Source organism: Quercus lobata, chromosome 5, assembly GCF_001633185.2.
Source record: "Quercus lobata isolate SW786 chromosome 5, ValleyOak3.0 Primary Assembly, whole genome shotgun sequence".
NCBI classification, from domain to species: domain Eukaryota; kingdom Viridiplantae; phylum Streptophyta; class Magnoliopsida; order Fagales; family Fagaceae; genus Quercus; species Quercus lobata.
Genome location: NC_044908.1, coordinates 71,708,612 through 71,729,010, shown reverse-complemented (window position 1 = coordinate 71,729,010; position 20,399 = coordinate 71,708,612). Strand labels below are relative to the sequence as shown.

The 20,399-nt window shown below is 35.0% G+C and overlaps 1 protein-coding gene across 1 annotated transcript; it reads right to left on the bottom strand.

Annotated features, from left to right (window-relative positions):
* Positions 1-4,696: 4,696 nt before the first annotated feature.
* On the bottom strand, positions 4,697-12,490 carry LOC115991612 (pyrophosphate--fructose 6-phosphate 1-phosphotransferase subunit beta). The gene is made up of 16 exons (XM_031115432.1): positions 12,119-12,490; positions 11,776-11,937; positions 11,533-11,654; positions 10,684-10,737; positions 10,454-10,560; positions 9,746-9,851; positions 9,278-9,341; positions 8,998-9,086; positions 8,171-8,302; positions 7,792-7,962; positions 7,576-7,691; positions 7,179-7,290; positions 5,962-6,046; positions 5,473-5,517; positions 5,221-5,289; positions 4,697-5,046 (listed from the first exon to the last, which is right to left on the bottom strand). Exons 1-16 carry the CDS (start codon positions 12,315-12,317, stop codon positions 4,970-4,972), a joined length of 1,710 nt encoding a protein of 569 aa, XP_030971292.1. The 5' UTR covers positions 12,318-12,490; the 3' UTR covers positions 4,697-4,969.
* Between the last annotated feature and the right edge of the window lie 7,909 nt (positions 12,491-20,399).

Sequence of the window (20,399 nt, the reverse complement as noted above, 5' to 3'; positions counted from 1 at the left end):
TTCATTTTAAGTTTGCTAGTGTTTTCCCTCCTACCATATATGTTGTTGCCTTGGGTTATCACATTTTCTTTTCTCAAAACTTCTCCAATCCATTTTTATCATTAAACTATATGAAATTATATATAATGTAACCTTCTTAGTGACCATAGAAAAGAAATGAGGTGGCAACCCCTTTTTGTCATCTTCTCATTGAATGTATAATTTTTAATTTAGTAACTTTATCCAATGGACCAAAAGGTAAAATCGAATACAACTTTTGGTGTCTACTTCCCCTTGGTAATGATAGGTTCAAGTTGCATGAAAGGTAATTATGCTCTTACCGACCATGTGGGATGTTTCAATCTTAGTGCAAAACTATACAGCTCTCTTGGCTTTATATTTAAGTGACATGAACATGAACTCTATCTAAAGTACTTTATAATATCAATTTATCAAAAAGAACTTTATAGTATAAAGAAGCAGGTGTCATTATAAGTTTATAACATATTTTAAGACTTTGTATAGTCTAAAGTATATTATTAAAATATGTAGAAAAGATGGATAGAGCAAACCCATAAATCTAAAAGGTGAGGCACACGTGACCATCCACAATAGGTAGCAAGAGGATATTACAGTGCCAAATCAGAAGCATGTGATTCATAGAACTTTGGATATAAAGTCTCAAAAGATAAAGCATAGCCGTGCTGTCTTGCTAAGAAAAAGTGACTATCCTTTAAGCTGCATCAAAGCTTTTAGAGTGGTTGCAAGGCACAAGCAGCCAATTTTATGTGGCAAAACAGCCAAGTTTCAGACTTTCTCTCTTTTCCAGCTACTACAGGAGTTCAAAGTATTATTAGGGACCGACTCCCTAGATTAACCAGTAAGATGATTAGGTGATAACTTTGTGAGCAATAATTCATGACATGAGGTTCACTAATGGAGAAGTATCCCCCCACCCTAAAAGTGTCATAAATTTTGTAACTTTCTATTTTTTTTTTAAATTTTTTGGTCAAGCTAAAGGGACTTGTCATCTTAGAAATACAAGGTGCAAGGATGAGGAAGGAGATTTGCTCCTTCAATAACACAAGTGTATGGCATATCCAATTTATCCTCACTTTAATTAAACCATTCAAAGGGAGCATAATATGGTAAAATTATGTTCAGTCTTTCCATCACCCTTGTCTAAAATTTTTGTGGCTCACTTTAAAGTTTAAACCATTAAAAGGGGACATAATATGGTAAAATTACATTACAAGAAGTGGTAAAAAATTTTGTAACTCAATGGCATTACCCGTTTCTCTTAATGAGAAGAAACTGTTTAGAATTGATGTTGGGACATGGAGGGGAGACCAACAAATTATATTAGGATATAGATACTATTTAGTGTTTAGAACTGCATTAGGCATGGCTTTGATTTTTCTTTTTTCTTTCTCATTGTATGTATATATTCTTTTTTATGGATGAATATGTATGTATATATTCTTTGGTTACACAGCACAGAGAACTTTTTGAATGAAGCTGGGCTTGCTGTCATGAATGACCTCTAATTCTAAATCGCCCTCCAAATCTTCAAAAAGCCCTCCTTAGAAATCTTTTCATAGACTCAACTTCTCAATGACCCTACTCTTTTGGGATCAAGCTTATGTTTCTGTTCTTATATACCAAGCATCATCCCGAACCTGAAGATGTCAACAACTTGTAAAAATTGATGACAATAAGCTGGTTCTTATGTTGCCAACGAGTAATGTATGTACGTGACTCGTTTCGTTTATGACTTTCAGTTATTACGAGTCATAAAGTCCTAAAATTGCATGTAGATTTGAGGATTTAAAATCCATGGATTTGAAGAATAATTGTGACTAACTTAAATTGTTTCATACTATTGGATTGGATTGATTCTTTTAATTTTAAATATTGATATTTGGAAGTGATTGAATTTGAACTTTAGATGTTTCTATTGAAAAAACCAAAAAAAAATGTTGGTTAAATTACAAGGTTCTTGGCATTTAATAGGAATTTTAAAAACATAAATTGAGCTTCAACAAAAGTACTTCAATTATAAATGAGGATAATATCCTACCCCAATAATTTCATATCCATAGATTAATAAGAATTAAATTGATTATCAATTTCTACAATATAGAATTAATACTTAATAAAGTCATTTAACAAAAACTTGAAATCCAAACACATCTCTACAAATATGGGAACATAATCGTTTACAATTGATATTTTACTGTATGCTAATAGAGGGATAAAAAGTCTTCCCTCACAGTGAGACTCGACAGGCAGGGACCAACCTGAATTTTTTTTTGTTTTCTGGCTAGTGACAACCGAACTATTCGGATAGTGATTATTAGCTTGAAGAAGTGTTTCAATGAATCTCAGCTCATTTCTCTTATCTTGGGATGGGACTTCAAATGAAGTCCCATCCCAAGATTGAAGTCCCATCCCAAGATAAGAGGCATCCGCAAGAAGCTTCAAAAGCATCTTAACCTATTAATGACTTGTAGCTATAGTGAAATTTGTATTTGATGCTACAAGATAGGGGAAGCTTCAATCTGCCACCTCGGAAGACATCTCTGGTACACATCCCCTCAACCAATTTGAGGGGACAGAAAGTTGTCAGAACAAACTCATTCTCATAGGGAAAGTATTCACCAACCTCACCAATTATTGTTTATAATTGCACCTAATAAGACTTACAAAAGGTATAAGATTACTATTGAGAGAGTCTGAGGGAACCAACATTCTCACATAATTTTTAGTCGAACATACCTTTTATCTGTGTTAGAGTGAGACCTAGTGAGTTGAATACGTGAGTGGGGTATGAAAAATTTTGTGAATTTTTAGGTATTTGGATGGATGAAAACTTAGTTATATAACTCAGCTTTTATCATCCAAAACTCAAAAAATGTAGGGTCTATCGAAACAGAAAACACAATTCAGATGTTTTAAGTTTTGAGTTATGGGTTTCAACGAGCCCCATCACTTTATGCAAAAATTATAGTTATAGAAAAAGAATATGTACCAAGATATGAAACCAAACAGATTATTTCTAAAGTAAGTAAAAAAATAAAGATAAAAAAATGAGTTACGAGAATTGAGTTTGAATTATGAGCAATGCTCAATCCAAACAGGTAACACCATTATATAGCAGAACTCGTTACTATTACCAAAACTCTAATATTTTCATTGTAGAAGAAAACCATGCTTTTAGCTTAATCTACAAAGTATTTGAAATCAACTCTCATGGGTTGATCCTTGATTTTGGAAGTAGAATTTAGTTTGCATCTGCAGGTAACATGACCTTCAGCGATAAGTCAAAGTATGTTTTTACAGCGATTAGTTTATCAAGTTTACTAAAAGTGGAGCAAACTAATCGCTGTAAAAACTGTCAAACCTTCCATTTGCTTGATTGGAGTCTTTACAACTCCTCTCCTTCCCGAACACCCATTCCCTACAGTTACTAACTTAATATCAATAGAAGTCCTTTTAACATATCCTGCCGTCATTTGCAGTTTGTGACAATTTTATGTCTATTGTATTAGTTTTTTTTGGCTGAATATATATGGTTTACTACAAGATAAGAGGTAGAGGTAGAAATAGGTAGTACTTGACCATCTCTGTCCCCAGCTAAAAATGGGTAGCCACATTGGCAACTCTATTAACGTGTGATTCGTTTTAAAACTAATAGGACTTCAAAAGATATATATTATATCATCAACAATTAGAGTAGTAATAGACTAATAGTCCAGTAAAGAGGATGGGGAAAAACTAGCCATTGGGGTGTATAATTGATAGGATGTCAACAAACACAAAAAAAGTCTATATGGCCTCCGTAATAATTTATGGAAAGACCAGCTTGGGTTTATAACTATACAAGTTCTTAACCCACTAAGTAATCAGTAGAGGACCCAAGTTTCTTGTTAGCAATGGCAAACCAAGAATAGATATATAGATACTCCCAAGATTCTGGTCTCTACATTACAAAGAGTGCTCTCTGACATGGAATCTCTGGCTAAAAGGACAGCTTTGGGACTATGCCACAAAGTAGCAAAATTTCAGTCTCTCATGTAACATAAGGATCGCCATTGTTTCCTAACGGTCCATGGGAGAGAATCTAAAAATTTGGTCCCTGAGGAAAACGGTCCCGTGGGTGAACGAGAATCTGATATCTTGATCAACGAGAAAGGCTTACTGTGAGTAGAACGGGCTGATGGCGCCAGATGCATTTTCTTTTTATTGTGTACAAATTGTGCATCCAAAGGGTTGGACCAGTTGGTTACTTCTACAGTTTTACGTTTTGCAAACTCTAGTGTCATGGTTAATGAGGTCTGCCACTAGCTAAATATTCACCACATTTCCGATGTCGTGGATCGGTTTTACAGGGTATTTCACTTCTCTGCTCTATTTGAAATCCTTATGGCTCCTTTTTTTATTTTTTTGGTAGAAAAAATCCTTATGGCTCCTTCACCACCTTATTTGCCATCCTTTCTATTGGATGTCACCGAAGGCATTCTTACTACCTTCGAAACAATAAGTGGTGGTTACAGTGAAAGTGACATTGAGATGCCAAATTGTGATATAGACAACAAATTTCACAATATTTTTCACGACTATTGAGAAGAAAAATTGTGATTAGTGTTTAATAAAAGCTCTATAGGTTTTGGTGAACGTGATATTGCACTATCACAAATTCACCTGCTTTATAAGGTATGAAAAAATTGTGAAATTTGTTGTCTATGGTGTTGTCAAAATGTAGCAAAACAGATGTTTCTTATGAATTATGACAACAAAACACCCACTTACCTGATAGATCATCTCAAAATACATTAAAAAAAAAAAAGAAGAAGAAAAAAAATACAACTCTCAAAATTCCTCTAGCAAAAGCAAAAGATAGAAATCCCAAAGATGCACAACAGTGTAGGTTTAATTTGTTCCTCTAAAATACATGAACTTGCATCAAAGCATGAGTTCAACGACATGCCTAAGCTTGAGCTCCAAGTTCCAGGAGTAAGGTGTGATTAACGGCAAGTGATGCTGGGCCATTAAATTGAATAGGACCTGCAATGAAAATCATTAAAGACAGAAGTTACATATTTAAATTAGACACTCAATTTTTAGTCAATGCAAACAAAATAGATAGCAGGCGATATGATGAATTGTTTGCATTTGGATGGGACAATATTACGGAGAGCCATAAAATGATGGTTGATGAATTCGAAATTAATGACCTACCAGGACTGAAATAGCAATTCTTGATTGCCCACTCGTCCCGCAAGGACGCAAATTTCTTGAAAGGTGCACCTGAAAATTCATCATGTTAATTAACTTGCTGATCACTTTTTTCTTGGTTCAGAAATTAGCACAAGTGATGAACATTGCATATATATACCGAATGCACACCATGTGTAAAGAGAAATACTACAACTGATCTGTACAACTTAATACGTAAGTGAACATCATGAGAAGCTTGCCGAAAACACTTACCATCAAGCTCCACCATTGCCTTCTTGATCACAGGCTTGAACTTACCTGGAAAATGAATTCAACTTCAATAAGGGCTCAAACTATTGAGAAAAATGATAAATTACATGAAAGGTATGCTATGTATGCTATGTGAAACTATAGACCCAAAATCCTAAATACTTTGCCAAAACAATTTTCTTCAGAACTTCTAAAACTTTAACATGGTACTAATAAACTGACTCCATAAAACACTCTGCCATGACAGTTCAATGAAAATAATTCTTTTCCCCTAGAATATGTGTTTTACTTGCATAGAAAGGCAGCTACACTACTGCTAGCTAAAAAAGAAAAAGAAAAAAAAAAGTGTTTAAACAGGTTGGAGAATATATTAAGAGTAATGGAATAGTGTGTTCTGTTCAGCACGTTCACTGGGAAAGGGAGAAAAGGAAAAGTTCTCATATATCATATCTGCAGATTTTGATGAAGTGAAAAGGTTAACATTAACAATACCATGTCTTCTCTCGACATCCATTAATGAAGTCAATGCAGTCCCACCAACTGTCCATTCTTCAACAGGAGCAGCTAAATTCCCAACCTGGAGACATTATGCAAAGTACAAAGATTTGGCTTAGTTATCATTTTCATTATCAGAACAATTAAACTTTTCCTATCAAATGGAAAATAAATAAATAAATAAACTACCAAACAAAATGTGAAATCAAAAGCAAAGAAAAAGGTAGGAAAAAAAAGTAGGGGGGGTTAAGCAGATTGAAGTAATTAAACATAATGGAAGGAAGTGTTTTCGTTTTTTTTGGAAGTTATAAAAGAAGAAAAGGAAAAGAAATAAAAATATACTAAACTATTACGTCTATTTTATATATATATATATATATATATATATCAAATGAAATTCTGACTTTTTAATGTGGCCGCATAGGCTTTCAAAAGCCCAAATATTTCCATGTCATTTTTCTAATATATATTTTTGAGCAAGATTTAAGTACAGTACTTAGGTGCTGTCCTTTAAGTTCCCCTTTTAAGATTTTACCATGTAACTTTTTTCTTATAAGATAAAAATGTATTTTTTAATTAAGAAGCTACATGGCAGAAACTAAGGAACAACACCTAAAATATTGTATAAGTTTTCTCCTATATTTTTTAATTGAGTTTTAATTTTATATTCTATATAAAACCTCCTATATTTATACTCTTCGTAGTACGTTTATACTCTTCATTAAAATCTTATTACATCATATTTCCTTCAAATGGTAGAATCGATAGTTTCACATACAAATAGAATCATAATAAATGCCTATTAATAACTACCATAATTATCAAATTCCATATATTTTTCATTAAATTGGGTTTGATTTTCTCTAAACAAATTCTAATCAAAATATTTATATCCTTTTTCATACTTTTAAAATAAATGTGTATCATATATGAATATATTCTTTTGTTGAATTTTTCTCATGCATTGCATGGGTTACTAATTATTTTTTTGTGTTTTTAAGGAAATGAGGGTAAAAACATTATTTTCTTTTATGGGGGGAATGGATCATTCTGCCCACTTTTGGATGGATTACATTGAAAGGAATGAAATGAAATAGAAAGTCTCACAAAACTACCAAACAGGGGAATAAATGCAATATGCCTTAAAAATTCATCCTATTTCCCTTTCCCCCTCACAATCAAGTGGTAAGGCAAAAAGAGATAGAAACACAGACCGATGATATCAACCCAGTTTTTCCACTGTGAAGGAGCACTCCTGCACCATATCCCAATGCATAGCAGTAGCTAGAATCAAAGTTGGTAGGCAAACCGCATCTCCCTTCGTACCTACAGAGAGAATTACACAGAAGTTACTTAAAAGATAACAAACAATGTCCTGGACATTAATCTAGGAAAAAATTTCTCAATATCAATTGCCCCACAAAATGTGGAGAAACTATGAATGTTAAGTTACTATATGAGTCAGGACCATAAGGTTTTATCAAGGGTAGCCCCAAGCCTGATGCCCAAATCACATACATCAACATGCAGACCCACCATCAAGGCATAAAAATTATGTTCAACTCTGTGACTCGAAATGTTAGCATCTTTTCAGGGAACGAATATAAGTACCCGAAAAAGTGGGACTGCCCTTTGAATTCGCCTTTATATGTACCTTCCTGCTTCCTCTTCGCCAATTCGGTTTCAACCATTTGAATAAGCATTTTCTCTGTTTCTATTTTAGCTACCTGGTTGTAGAAAACAGGTATAACATAAAAACAATTACTACAACAACTCCAAATAAGTGAGAATCATATACAGATATAGTAATATACATAAAACATATACCTGGACATTTCCATGAGGATCTCTTTCAAGCAGCAACTGTTCCTGGATTGCTTCAGGTAAAAATTCAAAAAGTTGTAGAGATTGATTGCCAAGTTTCTTTTTCCATAGCCCACCCTCATCTACAACATCATTGGCCAAAATCTCATTCAGTTCTGAGATAAGATGCTGTACCTGCAAATGTCAAAGAAATAAAATAATATATCAACAACTTGATGTTCTCATTTATGTACATGTAAAACAGTAGCTCATCGATTTCCCAAATATCCAGATTCCAGTCAAAAAAAGAATAAGAAAGAAGGGGGGGATAAAAAGAAAGAAAGAGAGGGGGGGGGGGGGGGATAAAGGACATAGTACTAGATTACATGATCGAGAATAATACCTCTGGAATGAAATCAATAAGACCTTCAGGAATAAGTATAACACCATAGTTATAACCAAGTCCCGAACGTTTAGAGATTACATCTACAATGTAGTCAGTCACATTTTTCAATGTCAGCTTCTTAGCAGCAACCTGCAGCAAGAAATATCCAAATTAGAATCATATGCATATGTCAATTCAAAGAAGTGTCTCCTAAATTTTAACCAACCATATGTTTCCAACAAATTTCTACACATCCCTCATCAATCTCTGTGGAGGTATGGTATGACTACTATTTTTAACAGCTGCAACAAACAATCCTCAGTTGATATTGAATAAAAGGCTGTGAATCTTAAAGAAGTTTTGCCAGATAAAAAACTCAAAGTTCTGTGTGATAGAAATTGCTGATGCATATTGCATAGAAATTGGGATGAAAAAATCTCAATGCAGTCCTTTTTGAGATTAGGGTAATCTGCTTAAAAAAAATTTTGAGAAATAAAAATATATAAAAATAATAAATAACATAAATTATGTATTAAAGCAATTAAAAACTATTTAAATAGATTAAGTAATGCAACTTGGGTCAGGAAAAGGTCAATATGTCCAGGAAACCTCATCTAGTCTGGTCTGTTCATAATAACAGGAGCTCAGATTTACCCATTTGTTGACAATCCTTAAATTGCAACTCGAACCTTTTTATTTCACGTAAGTCTTCATCAGATGCTTTGATTGTCATAAAGATAGAAGAAGAGCCTAATGTTTCTTTTCTCTTTTCTTGAAAAAGTAATGAGCAACTAAACAGGCTAGACAAGTCTCTTCAAAGCAACATAATAGATTTATGAAGATACCTCTTCTCCAATGATAGAAATATTTGGATGAGTTTGTAGAGCACACTCTAGTGTAATGTGTGAAGCAGCACGCCCCATAAGCCGTACAACTGCACAGACATGATTTAGTAGTAATTAGCGTACAGGAACCAATACATTTGGCAACTGATGGATGAGATAATATGAGAGGATATTGGAAGAGTTGGTTACAACTCATTGATGTGTAATCAATTGCGATTTCACAGTACTGAAAAAAAATATATGACCCAATTTTTGACAATCTCAAACGAATGATACGTACAATGATAATATTTTCCAGTTGACCGGGCATCGACCATGACATTTCCAATCATTTCTGCATAAATCTGCAAGAAAATAAAAACAAATTATTATGAGAACAAACATGAAAGTTTTCAAGTGCCTCATAATGACAACATTCACTTTAACAACATGTTGATATTTTAGAAATAAATTTCCAGAAAATGAGATCACATTACATTACATTACGGAGTTCATGTATAATTGCCAAGAGCCTCATGGCTCAGTGACACTGCTCAGTTTTTTTATGGAGAACTTGGGTTCAAATTCCCCCCTTCACCATTTGTTGTAAGGAAAAAAAAAATTCACATACAAAGCTCCCACAAAAGTGAGAGCTTTGTATACTGGGTATGATTTTTTTTTTTTTTTTTCTATATAATTAATATCATAATATGAAAGATGAAACATATACAAAACAAAGGGGAAATTTTTGTTTTATACTTATAATCACCTTGCAAGCGGTATCAAACCCAAAACTTGTGGGAACCTCTTTGCATTTCAAATCACCATCAATGGTCTTAGGGCATCCAATTACCCGAGTTTTCATATTTTTACTCCTGAATGAACAAATAAAAAAAGACAAGTTCACAAAAAGATTACTAACACAATTATATGGGGAAATAAAAGATTTTATACGGAAACTTTACAGCAATATACTAAAGTCTAAAGAACCCTGTTAGTTCAACCCTGGGCTGCTTGCTAAGAGCTAGAATAAGATATCATATGGAAAATGCCAATGAATGACCAAAATTATCTGGAGTTGATGAGGAGGAATCTGCAACTAAGGCAAAAACAGGCAACTTTGTTGAAGTTGGAGTTTTTTTTTTTTTTTTGGATGAGTATGGTTGCATTTTATGTTCCTTTCATGACTTTGGAGTTACAAAGAGAAAGTGAAAGAGAGAAATGAAAGCACTAAGGGTGGGTACTTGTCTTTTTACAAAGCTTGCAATCATTTTTAGTTAATGTCAAGCTAACAGCTTTCAACATGAGACACCTAAGTGTGATATTGATAACTTTAGGCATCATTCTGAAACCATTATTAAAATGAAAGTGCAGTTCTCCCTATAATAAAAGAAATTAAAATGCAAATTTATAAACAAGCATAGATTACTCCAAGATAAAAACCTATTATTTCAACAAGATTTCCTCGTGAGATAACCTGAAATTTTCAGCAAGGAGGCAGGCATTTGTGTTGGAGTCATCCCCACCAATAACAACAAGTCCATCCAAATCCAGCTTCAATGCTGTTTCTTCAGCTTGCTTAAACTGAAAATCATATCCATTTGCAATCAGTTAGTCTTAGCACATAAAAACTTAGTAAAAAGTTAATAAATAAGCCAGACAAAAAAAAAAAAAAAAAAAAAAAAAAAAAAAGAAGAAGAAACTCACCTGCTCTGGAGTTTCAATCTTGTCTCTCCCACTGCAGATCATATCAAATCCTCCCTGATAAAAAGAAAAGGCAAGCAAATTAAATATTACTATCTTATAACTTTTAACATGCATGACTACGTGTATAGCTCATGGCTAAATTACATGCACAGTGATTAAAACTTTTGCACAGGTGTGTTTGGCAAGCCCAAAACACCCAGTTTTTTGAGCTTATTTTGGCAGGCCTCACACTGAAAAAACAAACCAACAAACTTTGCCCTCTCCTTTTCTAGGTTGCTTTAGCAAATAAGCAATCAGCAAAGTGCATCCAAACGCACACATTAGAATCAACATGTACAAAATCTTAATTCTTAAGCTCGGCCCAACTAGTACATAGACATATACCAAAGTCCAAACCTAACTAATGTTGGACTCTCCAATACAACCTTTGCCAACTAGGTCCTAACTACACAAATAGACATTGGTCATAAAGCCAACAAACAAACCAAACTCTGATACCATATTTAAGTATCCAACCCAAAGATTAAGCCTTTATAGTAGAATACTAGAATATAAACCCATACTAAAGTCCAAGTCTAAAAGGTGCCAGACTCTCCTAAAATCACCACATCATATTCACATTAATACACAATATAACTTATTATCAAATACAACCTTCAATACTACTCACCTATTTCCCAATGCATATGCAATTCCATACAGCATAATTGTTTACAAAAACAATTTTTTTTTTTTTTTCGCACAAATCACATACATCAAATTATACTAATCAAAAGACATCACATTTGTTTGCGCACTAATTAAGTCGAATACTAGAAATCAATTCGAATAACACGAAAAAGGCCTCACCTGATTTCTGTAGGGGTAAATGAAGTCTGCATCGAGTTCCACATATTTGCACTTCATGATCCCCGCAGGGCCGCCTCTAAACCCGTACAATGTGCTTCCTTTCGCGCGGTCCTGCAAGTAATCTATACCGCCACCAACCAATACACAGTAACACAGTCAACTACAATTACAATAATTGGAAAGAATATTCGAACTAATAGTTTATAAAACGACGTCGAATAACAGGTTCAGTGAGATCCTCACCGTAGATTCCAGAGATAACATTGTGGCCTCCGGGAGCTTGGCCTCCAGACAAAACGACGCCGATTTTGAGCTTCTGATCCGGCCGGAACACATCGGTATCGCTTGGTACAAGCAACGTCGATGGTTGCCCGAACACATGAGGAAACAGCTTCGCGATCTCATCTGAAAAAGAAAAAGAAGAAAAAAAAACGAAGCAACACATTCAAATCCAATAACCAAATGCCTGAACACTATCATTGAAATCAAAGAGAAAAGCGCGAAACCGAGACTCAAACGGAATCGAAGTTTTTTGGATTCAGCGAAAACTCGGTGGATCCGAACAAGTAGGAATTGCGAGAATGACCTGGATTGCCGGCCGCAGAGCTAGCGGGACCGTCGACGATCTTGAAGGAGTTTCTGAGAACAGAGGGGAGAGGAAGCGCGTGGTCAATACGGCTCCTTTGGACCTCGCTGTATATGGCCGCGAATCGGCCGGTAACTGGAGACGAGGCCGAAACGATGGCGGCGATATCGCCGTTAGGGACTAGAGTAGGAGGAGACATTATTGTGTTTTGTGTGTGTGTAGAGACTGTTACGGCGCGTGAAACCTATCAAACTGTCGAAGATTTGGAGAGTGAGGAGTGACGAGTAATATAAGAGTCTGGTTCACATGGGGCAATATGGTCTTTTTCGGTGTTTCGGACTCTTCGCCCTGAAATGTAGTTGCAGTTGGATCTGACTGATGAGAGTATTTTTATTTTTTAGAAAATAGCGGAAAAGGTTCATTTTATATTTTTATAGTGCACGTGTTGGCTTGCTTGATTAGTAACTTTTTATTATTAGTAGTATTATTTTTAATAATCAAACATATATATACCTTTTACCATCAAAGTAAAATATTATGGGATTCTCAACCCAAAAAAAAAAAAAAGTAAAATATTATGGGTTTTTATTTGGTATAAGTAAAATTCGATCATTATTCTCACATTCAATTATATGAGATTTTTTTTTTTTAAGAAAATAATTATAAGAGATTTGGAGTTTAGTCCTTACTTACACCAAAAATCAATTAATATTTTAGTTTAATAATAAAGAACATAATCATCAAAAGCTGACGTCGTAGGTTGAAACTCTATCAAAAAATTATGAGAGGTATTGTGGGCTTAAGTTAACTTAATTGGTAAAATATCTTAAAAACTAGCGCCACAAGTTTAAAAGTCTCTCAACCAAAATAAATAAATAAATTTATAAGAAAGAATATTATTAATTGAAATAATTAAAATTTATATTTTTAATATTTTATTAGGTAAATGCATTTTTTTCCTTTTAATTATTTTTATTTTTTTGCTGCAACACTTGTCTTTTTTATTAACAATAGTAAAGTTGCAATGTAATTCACGCCTTAGAATGTCTATCAAATTTAATAGAAAAATATTTTTAAAAAAAATTAAAAAAGTAGTTGTTTAATAGAAATTTAATTTTCCATCTGGTTTAATGAAAATCCTAACAAAAAAGGAATAAAGTGTTCATTACCAATAAGAGCATTGCGTAGTTTTTATTTTTATTTTTATTTTTATGGTTCATAGGTCACAGCAATGGCTTCATAGTCAGAGAGAGATTACATAATCTAATTTATTTTGGGGGTAGGTTTTTTTTTTTTTTTTTTTTTGATGAAATTTTTTTGGTGGGTAAGTGATGATGGTCGCAATAGAGAAGGTATTGGATCATAGTCTTTGTGCTTCACCTAACCTTCACTTGATTGGTGGGTGGTTGATTAATGCACACAAAAAGTATATTCCGGTTTTATGGTATTGTTCCTCTTTATTTTATTTTATTTTTGGTTTATTTTGTTTTACTTTATCGAATCATCAAAGGTGACATGGGTAGGTTCGAATCCATTGGATCTGAGGGTATTTTGGAAAAATTAAAAAGAGTTTTGAATAGTATGGAATATAAGGTTATCTCATATCTGGTTTGGTACGAAGAGTATATCCTGGGAAAGGTGGTTATCAATAACATATCATGATCATCAGCTTTTCATTGGCGTCAGCTTTCTTTTTGGTCCTCCTTCAACTTGAGGTCAATGTTTGCATAATATAACAATGTTACAAGCTAACTTAACATTTAGGTATCAAGTGGGTAAATTACTAATTACCCACTTATGGTTTAGTTTAAATTTAAGTTGCCTACTTGTAATTTGAAATTTGACATTTTACTCATCTGAATTATATTTTATTAGACTTCTGTTACCCATTTACCATTTGAATTAAACATTTGTCTTGTTTCTTATACTTCTTGTTTACTCTACGATGGCAACCCTAGGAAATGGGTCCCAGGCCATTTGAGGTGGGTCTCATCAAATCAAACCTTTTGTGTCATGTTTTTATTGGAGTTCAAGTTTTATCCCTCTCTCTCTCTCTCTCTCTCTCTCTCTCTCTCTCTCTCTCTTTTTCTTTCCACTTTTAGGCCAACACCTTCGTTTTGATGGGTTTGTGACAAAAAGATTAGTGTTTTTTATTAGAACGGTTTTTTTTAGAGAATTTTTTTATATTAAATTTGAATTTTTTATTTAATGTTCATCTTTCTTCTGCAAAATTTTAAACCCTTAACTTTTTGATCCATTTTATGTTATATTTTTGTATTAAAATGTGTTTTTTAACAGAAAATTGAGAGGTGGGTGACAGAAGCCTAACAGAACATAGCTCAGGTGACTAAAGTGCTAAATTTCAAATTATAGGTAGACAACTTAAATTCGGATCAAACCATAAGTGGGTAAGTTGTAATTTGCCCTTATGAAAAATATTTGGATTTTATAGCTAAAATTTCATTAAGTAAAAATGAACCGTGTGATCAAATATGAGTGAATGTTGAAAATGATGAGTTATTTTTATTTTTATTTTTTTGAGAAGAAGAATGATGAGGTTGTTTATTGTTTATGGTTTAATTATTTGGTTAATTAAATAATATTAGTGTCTATAATGGTCTTTTTCTCTTTTTTGAGAAGGTTAGTCTATAATGGTCTTGTTCAGTATGTATCATACTGTCAACGTGTTACACTGTTACCTAATCTTCCTCTGGGTTGGTGGGCGCGTGAAAATCAGCGCAAAAAGTATATTCGGATAATCTGATCCCAAAGGTGCTTTTGGATAAGTCCTTTTTTTTTTTTTTTTTTTTTGGCTGAATGGATGCTATTGGATCAGTCTTAACCAGTGCGGTTCAAAACTTCAAATTAAGAATTAAGAGACCCATAATATGTGCAAATCAGTGGGTATGGTTCTTGCCTATCTACTCCCTAAAACGACATTGTGTTTTGTGATACTGAATAGGGGTAAACTTTCAATATTTTTACTTTTAATTTTGATTGAAAGTTTAAAGAAAAATTATTCAACGCTCGTTGAGGTTGTATTAGGAATTTAGGATCCACATAATTTATTTGTCCATTTATTAATGAACCTACCAGCATTTGTAATGGTGTTGTATATGTGGAACAAATCAAAATTTCTACGTAGTTCATTGCGCCTTGATAGTGACTAGTGAGATGAAGTGATGGCCTCCTCACTCCTCTGCTTGCTGTTGTCAAGTTTGTGGGGTACATACAATAACACTTGGGCTTGGATCTGTCAGATCCAATATTTCTAAAAGTGATAAATCTAATCAATCCCGTTAAGACAGCCCAGTACTGTCAAACATTGCAAACTGATGCATGGGGTTGCTCTTTATATATAAGCCAAGGGCCTGGAGTCTTGGACAAACCCACAATAGCCAACCCGCACCCAACCTTAGCAATTCCACTCAAATCCAACCACTTGGCCCAATAGATATGGAAGAAAAAAGCGCACCTAATTGGCTTATTAGGAAGGCAAGTTGGAGAGAGAAAGGGGTTGATATGTGATAACATTAATTGCATGCATCCCTTGGCTTCAAGCAAGATAGAACTAAACCCAAAAAGCTGACCGTATGTCAATTGGTTCCAAACCCCATTTCTAATCTTCGTCCTTTATTCTGATTCTATAGGTGTGTTTGGATAGAACTTATTTTACTGAAACTGAAAACACTGTAGTAAAATAATTTTTAAATGTGTGAATAGTATTGTGGGACCCATTTTTAGTGAAAAAGTTGATAAAAAATGGAGTTTGTGGGACCGTGAACAGTGTATAAATACACTGTTCACCGGAGAATGGGTCAACCATTGCGGCTGAAAAGGCAAAAAAAAAAAAAAGAAAGGAAGGAGGAAACGCAGACGCAGCAAATAAAAGTGCTATCCAACCTAGCACTATGGTGCCGTTTGGATCCAGCGTTTAGCTGAGTCTTTCTACGTTTGCGTTTTACACTTCGTGGGACCCACGCTACAGTGTGTAAAAATAAACGCGCAACTCTTCCCAGCTGAAACGCAGGATGAAATCAGCTTAAACGCACTGTTTCAATGCTGGGCGTGTGCGTGTATTGTTCTTCACCGTTCTACGTGTTCTTCACCGATCAAACCCAGAACATGACTATTCATGTTCTTGAAATCTAGCAAACCCATCAACCAACAAGTGATCAAAACGGTAAAACCAAAACCATATGAATCAAACCCATGTGAAAAAAAAATAAAAAAAATCAAACCCAGCAACCGATCAAACGATCAAACCCAGCAAACGTAATCAATCAAACGGATCTACCCAGCAAACGGAACCGATCAAACCCAGCAAACCCACCGCCAATCAACCCATCAACCACCACCGACTTCCGATCAACCCATCAAACCCCCCGCCGATCAACCCATCCACCACCACTGACTTCCTAAATCAAACCCATCAAACCCACTGCCGATCAACCCATCAAACCCACCGCCGATCAATCTATCCACCACCACCGAGTTCCCAAATCAAGAAACTAAAACATTAGTTCTTCATAAGACCAAACTCCATGGGAGAAAGAGAGAGGAAGCTCCACCTCGTGCGTATCGAAGAGAGAGAGAAATCGATGTCTACCGGGAAAGGAGTAAAAAAAAAGGCTACTGAGGAAGGAGTGAAATAAAAAAATATTAAAAAACAAAACAATAACAAAAACGCGCTACAGTAGTTAAATTATTTGCTACAGTGTTTTCAGTTTTCAGTTTTCAGTTTCAGCAACAATAAGTTCAATCCAAACAGACCCTATATGACCAAAATAGGATATGATGGCGTATATTTCTTGGGAAGCACGGGTGCGCCATTTTGGTTGCCACAGTTGTGTCGGATACATTGGGACGCAGCTACACATGCATTCCAAACAAATTTTTGTTCCGACACAGCCCAATACGCCAGGACACGAGTTCAAAATCTGAATAAAAGCGACAATGATATAAAAGTTTCTCATAGGGCTATTCGAGACAGACATGCCAGTAGTAGACTACTATCTGGAAATACCAAAAACAAAGAACTAAATACACAGCTTGCATGAGATTTGGGATGTGGGAATAATGGGGTTTGGTAGAGATAAGACTTAAGTGAAGGAGGATAAGGGAGCACGTAAGAGAGAGATTATAGACAAATAAAGAAAAGAATTGGTGAGTATATATATATATATATCAAACTGGTATATTAAAATTGTTCGGTACCAAAATATTTCATTCTAATATGTTGATTTTTTTTTTTTTTATAAGTAAAAAATATGTTGATTGCTCAATTTAATAATTGATATATGTTTACCATTATATATATAAAAAATGCTTAGCAATATATAGAAAATATAAATAATTATATATTTAATAATTAATTAATAAACGTGTCCTGCTGCACTCATATCCTACTTTCTCAAAAATTATTGTGTTGTCGTACCGCGCCCAAACCCAAATCCACACTTGTGCTTCCTAGGTTGCACTTTAAAGCAACTATCCATATCGTGGCTAAGTGGCTTCAAGTTTCATACCATTCTCAGATGTAAATAACAAATAAAGATTTGTTTTGCAAGTTTGTTTCTTATTTTAAAGAATACTAGCTTTTAGCATTGTGTTTTGTTTTAATGTTATGCATATCTATATTGTTTAACTTTCAGCGTTGGCCCTTGTTACGTATAGATGGGTTCCAACTCATTGACCCAAATGATGAGGAGCTGATCAAGATGAAGATCGACTACCTAATCCCATTGTGCATGGGATTCATAATGTTTCCTTATACCCATTTAATGGTCAATGATTAAATTTATATCGGTCCACGTAACATGAGTTTTGCTCATGGACAAAGTACTTGCCATGCAGTAGTGATGACAGGATATGGGAGGAGATGGTGGAAGCCTCATTGATCAAGTATTAGGAGTTTTAAAACTCGTGGGGTCAAAACTGGAACACCAAAAGATTTGGGAGACTTTTGAGAGAAGCAAGCTCATTGAACTTGCAAACAGGTAAGTTTGATGTCAACCTAGTTACTTGTGTTATTGAATGTGGTAATGCTTATATAGAATAGAATAGTTTGTTAGGGTTTACCTAATTTATAACGTATATGACCAAGAGTTTTAGGGTCTTGGTTGGGTCTACATTAGGGAAATTACCTTTTTGGTCCTTATATTTTGATCATATAGAATTTTAAGAAATCACTTTTGGTTTGATTCAGGGAGCATTAGTACTCATGTATCTATGAACAACTGTACAATTTGAAAATTTTAAGTTATGAGTTGAGAATGTCTCCTTTTTTGTTTTGGATTTGTTCTGTTCCTTTTGTTTCTCTATTATCTCCTATTTTCCTACGTCTACATCAAATTGGTATCAGATTAGACTTGAACTAGTTTCAGCCAACCCAAAAAAAAAAAAAAAATTCCAAACCACTACCACAAGGAAGACTTTGTGTTTTCAACTAGTCCTCCAGCCACCATTTATCAAACCACCTAAGCCACCCATAAAAAAACCAACCAATTGTGAAAAAAATAAAACAAAAAAACAAAACCTACATCCACCCACCACTACTACTGAAACAAGTCACGTGGTGAAAAGTCAGGGTCAAAATCGTGGCAAAACGATTAGTAATTGCCACGTCATATGATAAATTAATTCCCTTGTAGTAAACCTCCACACAACACAAAGAGAGAAGGCTATAACCATACCCAAAATTCCCCTTCCCAAACCTCAAACATCCCTAAACCTCTACCAAAAATCCCCAAATAGAAATGCCAAAACCTAAACTCATGAACCAACCAAAAAGAAAATTAAAAAAAAAAAAAAGCAAATAGAAAATATAGAGGAGAGAGAGAGAGAGAGAGAGAGAGAGAGAGAGGGCGGCGGCCACCATGGTGGTGGCTCTTAGTGGTAGTGGCGCATCAGCCTTGGCTAAGTCCAAAAGAGAGAGAGCTTGTGCGATGAGATTGGATATAGGGAGAGGTAGAGAGAAAGTTGGTGGTAGGAGGTCAAGAACCATTGCTATTAGTGGTGGTGGAGTCATGGAGGCTTGGTTAGGTTCAGCCTTAGAAAAGAAAAAAAGAAAGATAGAAAGTTCAAGAGAGTGATCGTAAGAGAGAGAATCCAAGAGAGGGAGGCACTTCATGGTGGCTAGTGGTGGATGATAGAGTTTGGTGGTAGCCATAAAGGTCGGCCAAGGGAGACTAGGAAAAGAAGAAGAAAAGAAATGAGATTAATAAGAAAACAAGGAAAGAGAGAAGGAGGGACATGGATTAGAAGCTTAAGACTCGTTTGGTTTAGAGGTGTCTCAGTTTTCATAACTCAGTTTTCAAAACTCATAACTCATTACTCAAACCTCACCTTCACTCAAAAATTGCAAAACACCTGTTTGGACTCATAACTCAGTTACATATCTCTACAACTTTTCTCCAAAACCGTAGACCCCACCCACTAACACTACCCAGTGCAACATTGTTGCTACCCGTGTCTTATTAACAAAAAAATCTTCCTCCTTTACTTCTCCCACGCATCCTCTCACCTTTCATTTCTCTGACTCTCCCTCTTCTCTATCAAATTTTTTTATCTATCTCTCTTTCTCTGTCTCTCCCCTCTTCACTATGTATTTGATTTTTTTTTCCACTCTTCTCTGTTTCTTTCTCAGCTTTCTTTGTCTCTCCCCTCTTCAATCTATATTTGATTTTTTTTTTCTCTTCTTTGTTTCTTTCTTAGCTGTTTTTGGTTGGTTTGAATCGGTGGTTATTGGGTTTAAAGTGGTGGGTTGTTTCAATGGTTGCTAGGTTCGGATTGGTGATGGTGGGTTTCGGTGGTGGTCATTTGGGTGTTGGCTGGGTTTCATGGTGGAGATCGGGTTTAAGATTGGGTTTTTGGGGCTGGGTAACGGTGGAGATTGGGTTATGGGCCACAGCGTGGCTTGAATTGGCTGGGGCTGGGTTATGGTGGAGATCGGGTTATGGGTCACGATGTGGCTTGAATCGGCTGGGGTTGGGTTACGGTGGAGATCGGGTTATGGGTCACGACGTGGCTTGAATCGGTTGGGGTTGGGTTACAGTGATGATCGGGTTATGGGTCACAGCGTAGCTTAAATCGGTTTGTTGTGGATCGGCGTTGGGTTGGTGTTTCGGTGGTGTGGATCGACGTTGGGTTTGTTGTGGTGGTGCTATGGTGGCGTTGGGTTTGTTGTGGTGGTGCTGTAGTGGTTATTTGCAACAGTAATATCAAACAGCTCTGAACTGACGGGACAGCATAGAAGCGTTGGGTCCCACAGAGTCCAAAT